Below are 14,781 nucleotides of genomic sequence, written 5' to 3'. Positions count from 1 at the left end.
ATGTAGTCTTCGGATACCAGATAGTTTAATACATCGAAAAAAAATATTATAGTTTTCATGATATATATCAATTTTCATATCAGTTTTGACACTTTATTTTTTAACCCTGTGTTTTAAAAGAAATTCACATGAGCATCAATGAACCCACTAATAAACCAAAATCTGGGAGTAGGTTACTATTATTGTTATGTATTGATTGAATGATTCAGTAACATGATATGATTTACATCTATATATATTATTTGATTTGATGTCATGAGGTGTATTTACAATTCATTAGATGTGTACCCACCGCGTTAGGTGCTTTGCTCATGCGTATTGACTAGTTTCCTCTGCTTGTGCTATAATGTTAATTCTGCCAAGTATGACCATGATTTCTCCCGCTCTACTCGTAAGATGATGTTTCCAACAAGTATGACAATTACTTTTTTTGGGTATCATTTGGTGCAGTTTTTCATGTATACTATGTATGATTTCATGTTTACTAATAGGAAAATGATACTTACCCCGAGTCAAACCTCGGGTCAAACCTCAAAATTAATCCAAACGACGTCGTTTCAACTTTTTTGTTTTTTGTTTTCAATCTCATTAAAACGACATCGTTTTGGCTTAGTTAAGGCAACACCAAATTGCCTTCTCTTCCTCTTTGTCTCACAACCTTTTGGCGTTGTATTCATCTTCCTCTTCGTTTCACAGTTCACAGCCACCACCACTGACAACCACCACCAATAGGCCCTGGCAGCTACCATCATTGCATACTCAGCCATTGGCACCACCACCACCGACAACCATTATAGCGAAAGAAAAAATTTATTTATAAACAATAATTCTTTCCAGCCATAGTCCCTGCAATCTCTCTCCTAGTTTTGGAAAAGGAAAAAATATGTAAATCACTCTCAAAACAGCTTTCATGTTCCCTGGAATTTGCTTTGCCATTTTCTTTGTCCTAAATGCTTTAATTTGGGGCGAGAAATCCTCTGGTGCAGTGCCATTTGGAACCATGTTTGCTCTGGTCTTTTTATGGTTTGGCATTTCTGTCCCACTTGTCTTTGTGGGTAGTTATATTGGTTTTAGAAAGCCAACAATTGAGGATCCTGTGAAAACCAACAAGATCCCAAGACAGATTCTAGAGCAGCCATGGTACATGAATTCCATCCTCTCTATCCTTATTAGGGGCATACTTCCATTTGGAGCCATCTTCATTGAGCTCTTTTTCATTCTCACCTCAATATGGTTGCATAAGTTCTATTACCTATTTGGCTTCCTCCTGCTTGTCTTCCTGATTCTCATTGTCACATGTGCTGAGATCACAATTGTGCTATGTTACTTCCAGTTGAACATTATCTTTGGATTTAAAAAACTAAAAAAGGCAGATTTAGAGGAATTAGAGGGGGCTGTAAAGGAAGATAACAATGCTCTGTACTTGGGAAGAAAAAAGAACGAAATGAAAAGAGAGAGAGAAACGAAGAAGCTGGTGTTTAATTTTAAAATGAAAAAAAAATTAAATGTCAAAACGACATCGTTTTACAATCTTCGAGGCTTAACCCAAGGTTTGACCCGGGGCAAATAGCAGAACTCTTACTAATATATTATGTTCAATGAAAAATTATCTCGTATGATTATATATATGCATACATATACGAGCACCCACTCAACCGCACGCTTACTATTTTCCTATTAATCTCATCTCTCTCATATTTTTGCAGGATTTCATACAATTTAGTTTATGATAAGTTGACGTTGGGCTACAACACGAATCACTATATATATTTTACATTTTGAGCACTTTTATGTATGTGTGTGTGCGCCTGCGGGCGCGCATAATGAGATGTATGCATGTTTGTATGTATTTTAGATGAGCACATAACCCCTTCATATGTTTATAGTGGAGGCCTAAGGCCAATTTTGTATGTTTTCATGAATTAAGTTATGTTACGATTTTTAAATATAAATATGAAATAGGTAATACAATGATTTTCGCATAATTCGCCTTTGGATTCGATAGATAGGTCGGAACAAACAATGTCAATTGATTATTTGGGGAAACAAAAATAACAAAAAATGAGAGATATAAAGGCAACAGCTATAATGTAGATAAGCACAATAATGCTCTTGGAAATGTGCTAATTACTCATAATTTTAGGTCCCACTTGTTGTAATCATTAAGTAGCCCACGATAAAACCCTTGATCGATCAATACTTCACGGTCAATTAAAATGGTAGAAGGTCATTAAAAGAAGTTGTAATTAAACATCAATGCAAATTTCGGCTGCCCTTTTCTTGCATTAGAAATATTTCCTCCTAGTTTTTAAACAAGCACTGTGGTTAAGGTTTGCCAAATCCATCAAGCCCAGTTAAGTAGGCTTAGTTATGATTAGCCCAAAGACTAGTTCACCGAATTTCGACTAGAGTTGAGCTCTTGCACCCTTCAAAGTTCCTCGTAAAACGCATTTCCTAAAGATACATAAAATAAAAATTGATAAGTTATAATAAATCTAATGACGCCATTGTAATTCCAAAACTGCCCTCCGCATATATTCCTATATTTTTCTTCCATTTTTTCCCCACCTAATGAATCCTATAACACATAGTTTTTGTTTCTCTATGGCGGGCACCACCACTGAAGCTTGATTTTGAGGATTATGGTTCTTTGATCTCCTCTCGTGAAGATCTTGTTAAATTCATAGACTTTGCTGCGGAAAATTTAGTGGCATTTGCGGTGTGGAAAACATCTAAACTGGAAGATAGCTTCTCTTTGTTAATATGTTTCTATCATTTTCACCTCACTGCAATGGCAAAACTGCAGTATAGCATCGTCCAGGGAAAGATGTGGGTATAAAAAGTTCTCAGTAGTGTAATTTTTATTATGATTAAAATTGTTAACTTCTTAAACGGGGTATTATCTGGACTTTCGAGAGGCGTCAGAAGCTTCACTCTTTCAGCTACTCATTTGGAGTGGACTGACAGAAGGCCCAGGGCCCAATGAATTGGGGTTGGAGGCTCGATAGATAGTGAGAGATTATTAGCGCTGTTAATTTGGTTTAATCTTGAGTGCTGCAGAGTTAATTAACCGCGTGGGCGCACGGAGTTTGTGGAACTTGTTAAAAACGGCAGCTTAATTATCTGCTCATCGTATTAATGTGCACATGGGACGTGGCCCAAGATGGCGTACGTGAACCGTGAACTTGACAAATGACAATAGAATTGGCCATGTTGATTAGCAGTATGAATGACAACTCTCTGATATATAAATAGAGAAGAGGATTAGGGGACCTGATTCTGATTTGCTTTACAGCTGCCATTGCATTGATAACATTCATGATTGACTGATGGTAGGTGACGAGGTACGTGCTATCAAGCCACCCGATGCCATGCAAAAAATTTTAATTAATTTGCCAAAACTTGTTTTCCTCTTTCGGTAATCGGCAAACTCGACTACTAAGAAAAATCGTAATGTAATTTCTGCTACCATTACGCTATTGTAATCAAACAGCCTTGGCCGTTACTAATAGTCTTAAGCTTTTTCTTTTAATAGTTTTATTTATGGCAAACTCTATCTTACATGCATGTAAGATACATGCCTCTCACATGAATAGTGTATATGTGGGATCCACACACTATTCATGTGAGAAGCATGTATCTTACATGCATGTAAGATAGGGGATCCCTTTATTTATTGGTTTGGACTTGCTTCGGGAGCCTGAAAGTCGAAAGATATGGGCAGAGTAGCCAATGAAAAAACTACATATTCCGATAAGTCTTTATGACCATTGAACAAAATGCTTAAGTTAATGAAAAGAATTTAACTTGAAAAATGAAAAAAAAAAATTATAGCTCTTGCACAATTAGCGCACAGTCCATAATTTTAAGATAAATGACACAATTTGATTGAGTCCACACGCAAATTTGCTCTTTTAAGTATGGACCATCCCGTGTAACCACATGGATTTAGATTTTATTAATTCACTTATTTCCTGAACGTCACAAAAATCAATTATATTGTTTCTTTTTCCTTAAAATGACCAAAACCCATTTTTGGCGTTTTCGGCGCGGGAGTCACGTGACGTATCACGCTTTTGGTGCCAAAAGATAGGGCCGACCCCTGCGCCATGCACCTTTCGTCGTACGCGGGACAACATTCATTCACGCAGAAGCGGCTGCTGATGGATGGCTAACAGCTTCTCTCCTTTTTTCCATGCTCCTCCTTTGCAATCTGCGTTGCATTCGCGAGACTTCTAAAAGATTTCCTTTTTTTTTTCTTCCCTTTTTTAAAAATAAAAATTGAAAAACTCAAAAACTCATAATTAGGCATCAATTTCCATAATATTTAATGATGTAATTAAGTAGAAGGATTTGACTCTTTTGGCTTGGATCTCACATTTACGTACAATTTATTCACTGACTCATCTAATCCTACGGCTACATTGCTTATTTTTACACTAAAAATTTTGATTCTAAATTACAATAAATATAATTTAGAAAACCCCCTTTTAATTTTGTTGTTGTGAAGCAAAGTATTTTTTTTTAAAAAAAAAAAATTAATTTACAGATGGACTTGAGCTAGCTAGCAAGCTTCTTTATTTGTGGAACCCATTCAGTTTGTGCGCTTTATCAAAGCGGAAGAAGGGACAACTATACACGCAACTTGTATGGTCATGACTCGGGCGAGATACAAATTTACCCTAAAATTCGCTAATCTCCGAACAGAAACCAAAATTTCACTAATTTGGCCATACGATTAATTGCGCAACTAGCTACTGTCATCATCACTAAATCACGAACAAGCAAAAGATGGGCTCAAATAAACAATCACAGATTAGGCCTAAATATAAACAAACTAAAAAAAAAAAAAATCATCAAATGGTTAGGTAATGGTCCATTAATTAAGTTTTTGTTTGATAAATGTGTTCTCATTATATACTTTTGATTTTATACTTCGTGATCAAGATGAAAGTTAAAAAGCCAAAATAAAAAGAAAGGTAAAGTAAAAATGGAAGCTTCAAGTAACATTCACTTGAGGACCGGTGCACGTAATTTTTAATTTGGAAAAAATTTAAGCTTCTCGATGGAACCTGGTAAAACTAAAAAGCCTCCAGAAGCTGCTGGTTCACAATTCTCACATTTATGATCATAAACTGTACATGCGGAGTAATTGTAAAAGGGCCCAATTAATGTACATATGATGAATAAATGAAGTCAAAGAATCTATAAAATGCCATTCCATAAATACATGCAAGTCTATTGGGCATAATTATGAGTGTTTGCGATGAAATTATCTTAAATGGCTAAGCTTGGCCTTTTGAGTTACTCCAAAGCCTTTATAAGCCACGCCGGTCCAGAAAACTCCTCCACCAATACCCAATACCACTTGACAGTCTGTAATCCGCTGTTTGGGATTTTAATTTGAAGTTGCTTGTAAGCACCTTCCAAACCCTTCACCGACTCCCTTTTCCTCCACCATAAATAGCCCCTGCGTATGCCCTATTTGCTTAACAACGATCCATAAGCAAAGCATTACCGATTCTTTGGCTCTCTTTTTGATTAGCAAATTAACTACTCTTCTTCAGGAAATTCTGAGAAAAATGAAGCTGGCCTTGGTTACATTCCTTCTCGTTTCTCTTGTCGTCACCTCCACTTTCTTTGAGGTCTCGATGGCTGGTTCAGGTGAGCCTACTTAACTTATTTAAGATATTGTTGCATTTTCATTTGTTTTTATCACATATTGCACATGTGATATTGGGACAGATTTCTGCGACTCAAAGTGTGCGGTGAGGTGCTCAAAAGCAGGAAGGGAAGACAGGTGCCTGAAGTACTGTGGAATTTGCTGTGACAAGTGCCATTGTGTTCCATCTGGGACTTACGGGCACAAGGACGAGTGCCCTTGCTACAGGGACCTCAAGAACTCCAAGGGCAAACCTAAGTGTCCTTAAAATTACATTCTCTTTTCTTTATAAAGGACCCCTTCAAAGTTTGTTTATATGTAATTAAAATTAATTATCACCTTTTAACCATATTGTATTAGCCATATATATATACATGTATGTATGTATATATATATATATATAGAGAGAGAGAGAGAGAGAGAGAGAGAGAGAGAGAGAGAGAGACTTGCACATGCAGCTTGTAGAGAATACTAAGGTCATAAAAAATTAAATGGAATTACTAAAGGGAATAATGACTTGGGTCCTTTCGTTTGCTTGTGTATGGCGCGTCACACTATTACTATAAATAAGATTTATGTGGCTTGTCTCGTAAAATCTTACTCTTACTGTGTAGTATTATGATTCTGATGTTCATAATATTATTAAATATTTGATTATTATTGAAAGTTTTAGCTCTTTTCTCTAATTCCCTGGCATTTGCTTTAGTAGACTGACAGTGAAAGTTTTCCTTTGCATGGGAATCATATTCCCGCTTTTCAAACATACAATAACACTCCTTGAATAACTGGGCGATAATGAAAATGCAGTGCCTCAAAACGTAATGTTTAATTCAAAATTTTCATCCCAAATAATGTGTTATCTATTTAAGTACGCGAGGAAATAATGTCGTAAATACATTCTAATTTATAAATATATTATAAATTTGAGGGTCTTGTTAAGTTACATCATCTGTAATTTTCAACAAGTTCAATTTATAGTTATGAGCTCCTAAGTCCCAAGTATTTTATAGGCTGCTATATTCCGAATTAGGTGACTACATTTAGTTTGCTATGTAATTTAGCGGTTGTCTGCATTTGATGAATAACAAATAGTATGTAACTATAAAAAAAATATAGATTAAAGTGGTAGATTTATCTTAATCTCAATGATAAGAATGAGCATAATTTAATTATTTTTTTTATTATTGGACTTATAAAAAAATCCTTGGTCCGTTTCTCTGAATGTTTATACATATTTTTTTCCCTTTTTTTTTTAAACAAAAAAAAAAAAATTAACTTTCATGCTGTATCGGGAATTGTCTTCCATGAGGACAACAAAATCATACATTTGTTCAAGCAGCAGAATGGTCCAGTATGGTGCAATATAAATCAATGGAAGAAAATGAACACTTTCGCTATTACACTTTTAGTGTCGTTTGGGACCCCTTTTACAATATGAGGCTGTTGTGTGTGGGACTAGCTAGCAGCTACCGTGTACTGTGAGCATGGGAAACTTGAATTATATGAAACTATTGTAGAAGAATTAAGATAATAAATAAGATGCCAAAAAAAAAAAAAATTAAAGAAAAAAAAAGTTAAGGTGTCCTGAGCACTGTCTTTAAGACTATTTCTGTCCCTCAAAATAGTATTTTGGTGCAAATAGGTTGTTGACAGATAGTTCTCAGGATATAATGACTGTAATTATTATAAGAATGCACACTCAATACAATAATTTGGAACAACAGTAAATAAATATATAATATGATGATTTATGTGGTATTTGTTTAGAATATGGAAGAAGTAGAGTTCAAGAAGAAGTTAAGAAAAAATTAATATCTTGTAGTAATCTATAGATTACTATTTATAAATTAATGGTATCTACTGAAAATACATTTTTGAATAGCCACCATTTAATTTAAGTCTCTTTCAACTACTTTCAACTTCAACGTTATTTTCATAACTACCATAGCTTCCTCATTAACATTTAAATTTGAACTCTTGTAATTTAATTCAAATTTAATTGTGCAGGATTTGGTATTTTAAAATAAGCTCATTTAAATAAGATAATGTTTCGCTCTCTTTAATATTAAAAAGAAGATAACACGATCTCATTTAAAAAATCTTGTTTTGAGAGGTTTAAACCTTTAATTTAGTATATATTATTTCTTTATCTCATAATTAATGAAAAGAGAGAAATATTATAATTACTATTATTTTTGTAGAAATTTTTTTGATTAAAATAATATATACTTACTTTTATTTGAAGAGTCTTTTGAAAAATGAATTTTTTTTTCACTATTTTATTTGTCATATAGATAAGTAAATAAATATTTAAAAAATTAAATTAAATTACTTTTTTAATATAAGAATTTAGTGCTGAGTTAAATTTTTTAAGTAAGAGAAATAAAGAAATTAAGATATACAATAAATCTTGACTCTTAATTTTTTGCTTAACTAAAAAAAAAAACTCAGTACCGAAGCCTAATCTTCGACGATGATAGTCTCAGTTGATAGTCAAATTGCTCTGCTCTCCTTTAAAGAGAATCTACCTCCACCGACAATGGTACTTTGATTTAGTGGCTCTGTTTTGGTATTTGGATTTAACTGTTCATTAAACTCCACCAAATTACATTCTTATTCTGGTGCCAAACAAATTTTGGCTGGAGCAATAAATAAGCAAAATAAAGGATTTTATGTGCCACTAGCCGGCAATAGGAAAGAAAAAGACAACTATGATTTGCCTTTTACTACTAGCAGTAGATCGTCTATAGCCAGACGTACAACTCAAAAACTATGAACTATGAGCAATTATATCAACATTTTCTCTATTTCCCCCCTTGGCGTTTTCTTTTGATTGTACAACATTAAGGAGGATTACAAATTTCCTATCCCTTCACAAGGCCATCTTTGATGAGCCAACAAAATTAACCTGTATGGGAAGCTCAGTAGCAGAGGATTTACTCACTCAACCAACAAATTGCAAAGAAACCGTGAATAATAATCAAAAGCCGGAAAAGAACTTTCAAGATTGAAGTGGCTGAAGCTCCTGCTCGGGAACAACCGCACCAACAGGCTGATATGTTTTGGATGCTTCTTGTCTCCGTTTCCATACTGACCATAGCCCAAGAATAGATAAACCAAGAAGTAAGGTGACAACTATTCCAACAACTACAGCAACAAGGTTCCGCTGCCACCATGTCCTGAAATGCTCCATAACAACCAATGTGAAAAAGAAAATAAGCAGCAGTGAAGAATACAGCAAACATTTAAGGCATCAACTGGTTCAAAATAAGCTGAAAGAAATCGTATCGCGTATTCATCCACAATGCCAGTACAGCAGCAAAGAAGAAAAACTGAAATAATAATCCACATGGTATTTTTAGCCAACCCAACTAAATCCACATAGGCAAGGCCTTGGGTATGATTTGAGACACCACAGGTCATTAGTAGCAAAGATTAATGCTTATCACATCCAACAGCCCTAATGCTTTGAAAAGATGCTTAATTTTAATGATAAAGAATGGTAAAAAACATACAGCTTAGTTTAAGAAAAAGAACTGCCAAAAACATGTTGCAATTAGAGATAGGTAATTTTTTCCCCTCCTTGGTGGTTCATTTTTCTTAGCTTAAGATAAAGACATACTGCTTAATTTGAGGCTCAATATTCCATTTGACCAGCTGGTGACTGCCAAATCTCTCAGGAAACTGCATATGATGTTCCCTTAACCGCAGAATTATGTTCTGCACATGACAATAAATATGATAGGTATTTGATCAATAAAGTAAACATTTAAGTTAATAAACAGGTAAGGAAGCAGTTGATATAGCAATCATTGTATTACCAATGCTGTTGTATTGGAAATGTAATTGTCAGATTCATCTGGAAAGATGCCCCATCTAACCAGGTAATCATGTCCTTTGGATGAGAAGTTCAGCAAATGAACCTGAAATCCAAACATTGGAAATAAACGGAAGACAGATAACTAAATTCAGTATCCAGAGCAAAGTGAAACTTGGAGACACCAAAATGCCGTGAGATAGACTGGCAAAACAGGTTCAAGATCTATTTATAATCAATGATTCCATTTTAGGCCATAAATCCTAGAATTAACAGCTGAAAACTTTGTTGAGACACCAAACATTAAAGCTAAGAAGTAATTAACTTAAACTACTTGTTAGACTAGTAAGGGCCGATAAAACAGAAACACTTGCCTTTGATTGTTGAGTAGAAAAAAGAAAAATCAATAACCTAACATATTACTGAATAAGAATCAAAACCAACATTAATTGAGTAGCTTTGTAACCACAGTGTTTCAATGCAACTTACACTAAAACAAGGCAAAGTAATTTTATACCTCTATATCGTCAACTTGTAACTCGTGGGCAATGAACTCCGAAAGTTCTGTGAAGTTGGGCTTCATGTGCGAGTTGTTAAGGCTAAATGACATATCGAATGTTATAACTCCAATTTGAAAAGCACCTATATGTCATACATCAAAGGAGGCAACATCATATTAGAGAAACTAAGGTTAAGCAAAATTATGGAATCAAACCTCAATATAATTACCATGCTAAAATTTGGATGCAATGTTGACCATAGTCATAATTATCGATCCATGAAGCTTGAGAAAATCATTCAATGGATGCAAATACTAGGTCAAAAATTAAACTACCTCCCTGGACATACTCGATTAAGGTCCATTTCGATAAAGGTCATTAAAGAAACCATAATCTATCCCCAGAGAGGTGTACACACTGATTAGATGTCATACGCAATAATAAGGATCCAACACTTGAAAAATAAAGCAAGTGTCAATTGCATGTAAACAATCAAAAAGTAAAAATCAATATTTCATTCTGGTCAGATTACCATGCTATAAATCATTAATGGAAATGAGGAATTAATAGTAATACTGTCGCCTATCTTACTATCCAGGAATAGGCCCAGAAAAGTTGTCAGGTTATCATATTAAGCAAACTATTGATATAAATGTAATCAACAAATTGTTGTAACTTTCAAGAAGTATATCCATTCCAAAATGGGAGAATATTCTATTGGAACATCTTATTTTTCACAATAAATTTTCAAGGAAATAAATTTTAAAAATTCATTTTCACTTTTCAGTACAGCCCTCATCAACAACAGTATCGAAGAAGAAGCTGATAGCTTGAAGTCATGTTGATAGTGTGTACATTTGCCTAAATAACGATCATACAAAGTCACAATTCACCGCATATTGCAAGAAAATGAACTAAGGAACCAAAAACAATATATAACTGATAGTAATAACCCAGTAACATGCTTAAAGAATCAACATTCAATGCATATCAGTATTTAAGGAGAACCGAAAAGGCCAACTACATTCTGCAAAGTGATTCTACCTGGAAGAACATTCAGCGGCAGTCCATCTGGGGCTAGCCTAGGAGGCATTCCTATACTGGAATCATTGCTAGAGGAAATCGAAGGTGGTGGGGCAGGAACACTGGGTAGCTGCAGTCTCCTCCATAGCTCAGAACAATTTGTTTTCCAAAAGCCTACCTTATCATTCCCCCGATCATATGTTACTAGTGTATTACGGACAACAATTCCTGTCTCAAATATGCAATAGTTAGGAAAAATCCCTAGGTGCATTTGCACTAGTGTGGGGATTTTTTAAAAAATTTTTTTGGTTTTTTTGTGTGTTAGAGAAGTTTATTTTTTCTGCACATCACATCATACATGCTTGATTAAATCATAAGGATTGTATTATAGGCAGTATGCCAGAGAGCGGGGAGGGGGATGGATGCAGGTGGTGTTGAGCAGCAAACAATATTCTGTACCTCCTAAAAGAGTTGTTGAATCTGAATTTTGGAAAATACCCAGGCAATAAGCACCACTGACTTTCATATGCTACAAAAGCATGCCATATAGAGAAATGTGAGGGAGAGTAATAAAATAAAAATCAACAATAGAAGATAATGTAGAAACATCCTGAAACCACTTTAAAGGATTTTGAGAACAAATGGAAGCTAGTTTGTCATCAAGAGCACTAAGATCAATAAATTACCCGGAACAAATAGTTTTCTGGAGACAAAGTCAATTTCTGTCCATTGCCGAATACCATATCAACCTGCGGAAAAGTTTTTGATAGCTCGGAGACATCCCTAATTACATAACATACACAATCAGACATAAATATTCACCATAGAGAAGTAAAAAATGCAAGATCATTGTTTAATAAAGACAGCACCTCCCAGCACCAGAGAAACAAATATCATCATAATTTGGGTCAGGACCGCGGATCCGTTTCAGAACATGAGTTTCTTTTATAAGCTGCATTTATACACATAAAGATAACCATGAATTTATAGTTCAAATGAAAGGACACATATAGATAAATGTAAACTAGGAATTCAGAATATCATAGTAAAAATAATAAGGGAGACAGAACTAGACATCGGCAGCAATCAGAGAGTCTTAAGTAACAACAAAACAAAAAGTAGCCCCCCCCCCCCGGAAAAAATACCACCAGACCCACTGCAGAAACTTAATGCATGCAAGTATCTACAATTCAAGTCCATTTCATATTCCATTGACATTTAGTTTTAGCTTCAGCTCAATACCATGAAAAATATTAATTTTTTTTTTAAAAAAAAACCTAAAGTTTTAATGCAAAAGATAAAACTCTGACATAAGGATAGAAATTGGAAGAAGAGGAACTTCCCACAATCTAACACCATAAAGCCAGCAATATAAACATACCACAGAGGCATAATATGTCAATATGAACTAGTACCATAAGAAGACTCGTTCAAATAGACTAAGATTAAGCAACAAAGTTGCAATGCCAAAATGGAAATGACAAATTTCTTGTAACATCCTCAACATTTAGTTGTGTGATTTAAATAAGGACTAATGCGTTGATGGCCTCAAAGTGCTCATGGTATCAATATCATGAATGCAGTAACTCACAAGCACTCAATGGAGAATTCTTTCAACAGACATATTAACAAAATTCATAATCTAGATGAGTGAAAAATATAAGTTTCACAGTTTCAGACAATGAAATATTTAAATGCAGATGATTCCAGCTCTCTATTGCCACCAATATGATTTAGTATACAATACCTAAATGAGTGATCATTATTCCCCCACCAAAAAAAAAAAAATTAAATCATTTGATATAACTGGATAGCATATGTTTTCGGTCCTCAGATGTGAATAAAGAAAAATGATTAAGCCTTTCTCAATAACCAGTTCCTTCAGTAGGGATACATAAATCTCAGTCAGGAAAGAATACAAATATCAAAGATCATATTTTTAAAATATGAATTTGATCTTGGAAACTGAACTATTAGATGAGGAAATCAGAGCCAACAAAACTTACGGCATCCTTAAAAGCAGCAAAAGCATGTCCTGGAAGGTAAGCATATGTAGTTCCACTGTCCAAAACTGTTCCATGCCCTCCATCAAAGATCCTTGGACTTACCTTCAATGGCTTGCCAGCTACACGTAATTCCTTAAGCTCAATGTTGTAATACGGACTGTTGCCAGCCAAAAACTACAGTGAATGTGTGAGATCCACTAGATGCATTCCTATAAAAAATGCATCGCCACAGTTAAAATGTTGCAAGAGCAACTTACCTGCGGAAAGGGTCTGAATGGGAGAATACCATATCTGGTGGAGGAGTGATCCCACCAAGGACCATAGCACCCCCACCGACATCCATCCCTCCATAACATAATGAAAACGAATCACTAATAACACCCTTTTCAACAAGTTGATCCACAATACTAAGGCGGCCACGACCCAAACCCATTATTCCATCAGCACGTTGGGTGTAAAGGTCACCGGTTTCCAAATTTTCACAGCCAAAAACAGCACGCTGAGGCACGAGTTCACTTTCATTGCCAAAAGAAATAACGTCCACCCCAAGCACACCACTGCTGGTGCTCATCTCAGCATATCGTCTCTCATAAATGCATTCCTTTCTATCATTGTCACAGTTACAATCAGGATTGCATTTTAATGCTTGATAGGTGTTAGACATTTCGGTTTGGAATCTTGGATCCTGAATAAAAATAAACTAAGGATTAGTTTTCAACCAACAAATATATTACACAACTTCCACACCAACCTCTCTGATCGAAAAAAATGAACGAATAACAAAATGTATCAATAGAATCACTCATTCTTTGCTTGGTTTCAAAGGATATAGGGGGAAAAGAAACAAAATGAGAACTTAATATAAACTAATGAGAATCTATCCCGTGGATCTTATCAATTTACGTAAATTAGACATACATTCAACAAATTTTCCTTTTTCATGCTAATTTCTCAGCGACAAAGCAGGGTCAACGGAAAACTTCATTTACTTTATCATGAACTTATTCATATTACATAAATGATTATCTTACAATTATTCTACAACCAGAAGCCGAATTCAATATAAAAAAGTGTTAATAAACAAAATAAATAAATAAACAAACAAAATGAATTACACAATACGCAGCTGAATTGTAGAGCCTTTGTTACGGCAACGAACGAACCTGATGCCTGCCACAATGTTGACAGGTGGAGCAAGGAACATACGTCACAGTGCTCCCAGTATCAACAATAAGAGCGAACTGTTGGGGCGGTGTCCCGATATTTAGCCGCGTGGTGTAGTAACTGCAAGTAATTAAAAATCTCAAATTTTGTAACAGAACTAATACATTAATAAATAAATAAATAAAATATTAAAACCAAATTGAATTGAATTCAAATGAAATATATTATATACAATTTATACCCACCCGTTGGAAAGGAGATCGTCGTAGAGACGCATGCGAGCATTTGGTTTGCGAGACAGCTGCGCCTGCAGCAGGTGCCGGCGTCGATCATCGGCGTGGCGGTGCACCGTAGAATTAGGTGAGGACAGATGGAGAGGTATAATCAACGGTTGCTGATCAAATTTGAAATTTCTCAACGAACCGACGGTGACGATGAGATTGATTCCGATTATAATGAAGAAACCGACGAAGAGCGAAGGCGAAGAAGAAGCCATGGTGGTCAACGGGAAAAATGAGGATACTCCTACTCCTGGGCTTCTCTTCTTTTAAAGGGGAGACGAGGATTGCCAAGTCAATAACTTTGCGATTAATTTGACAAAGCTTTTCT

General features: G+C 35.0%; 2 protein-coding genes across 2 annotated transcripts; one reads left to right on the top strand and one right to left on the bottom strand.

Annotated features, from left to right (window-relative positions):
- Positions 1 to 5,245: 5,245 nt before the first annotated feature.
- Positions 5,246 to 6,257, top strand: LOC102614811 (peamaclein). Its single transcript, XM_006472201.4, has 2 exons — positions 5,246 to 5,664; positions 5,746 to 6,257. The coding sequence occupies exons 1-2, from the start codon at positions 5,583 to 5,585 to the stop codon at positions 5,928 to 5,930; spliced, it is 267 nt and encodes an 88-aa protein (XP_006472264.2). The 5' UTR covers positions 5,246 to 5,582; the 3' UTR covers positions 5,931 to 6,257.
- Positions 6,258 to 8,252: 1,995 nt separating this feature from the next.
- Positions 8,253 to 14,755, bottom strand: LOC102614524 (aspartic proteinase 36). The gene is made up of 12 exons (XM_006472200.4): positions 14,418 to 14,755; positions 14,172 to 14,292; positions 13,266 to 13,693; positions 13,009 to 13,165; positions 11,872 to 11,954; positions 11,689 to 11,785; positions 11,462 to 11,531; positions 11,024 to 11,230; positions 9,997 to 10,121; positions 9,484 to 9,585; positions 9,285 to 9,382; positions 8,253 to 8,841 (listed from the first exon to the last, which is right to left on the bottom strand). The coding sequence occupies exons 1-12, from the start codon at positions 14,666 to 14,668 to the stop codon at positions 8,664 to 8,666; spliced, it is 1,917 nt and encodes a 638-aa protein (XP_006472263.2). The 5' UTR covers positions 14,669 to 14,755; the 3' UTR covers positions 8,253 to 8,663.
- Between the last annotated feature and the right edge of the window lie 26 nt (positions 14,756 to 14,781).

This window comes from Citrus sinensis, chromosome 5, assembly GCF_022201045.2.
Source record: "Citrus sinensis cultivar Valencia sweet orange chromosome 5, DVS_A1.0, whole genome shotgun sequence".
NCBI lineage: Eukaryota > Viridiplantae > Streptophyta > Magnoliopsida > Sapindales > Rutaceae > Citrus > Citrus sinensis.
This window is presented reverse-complemented; position numbering and strand designations above follow the sequence as displayed.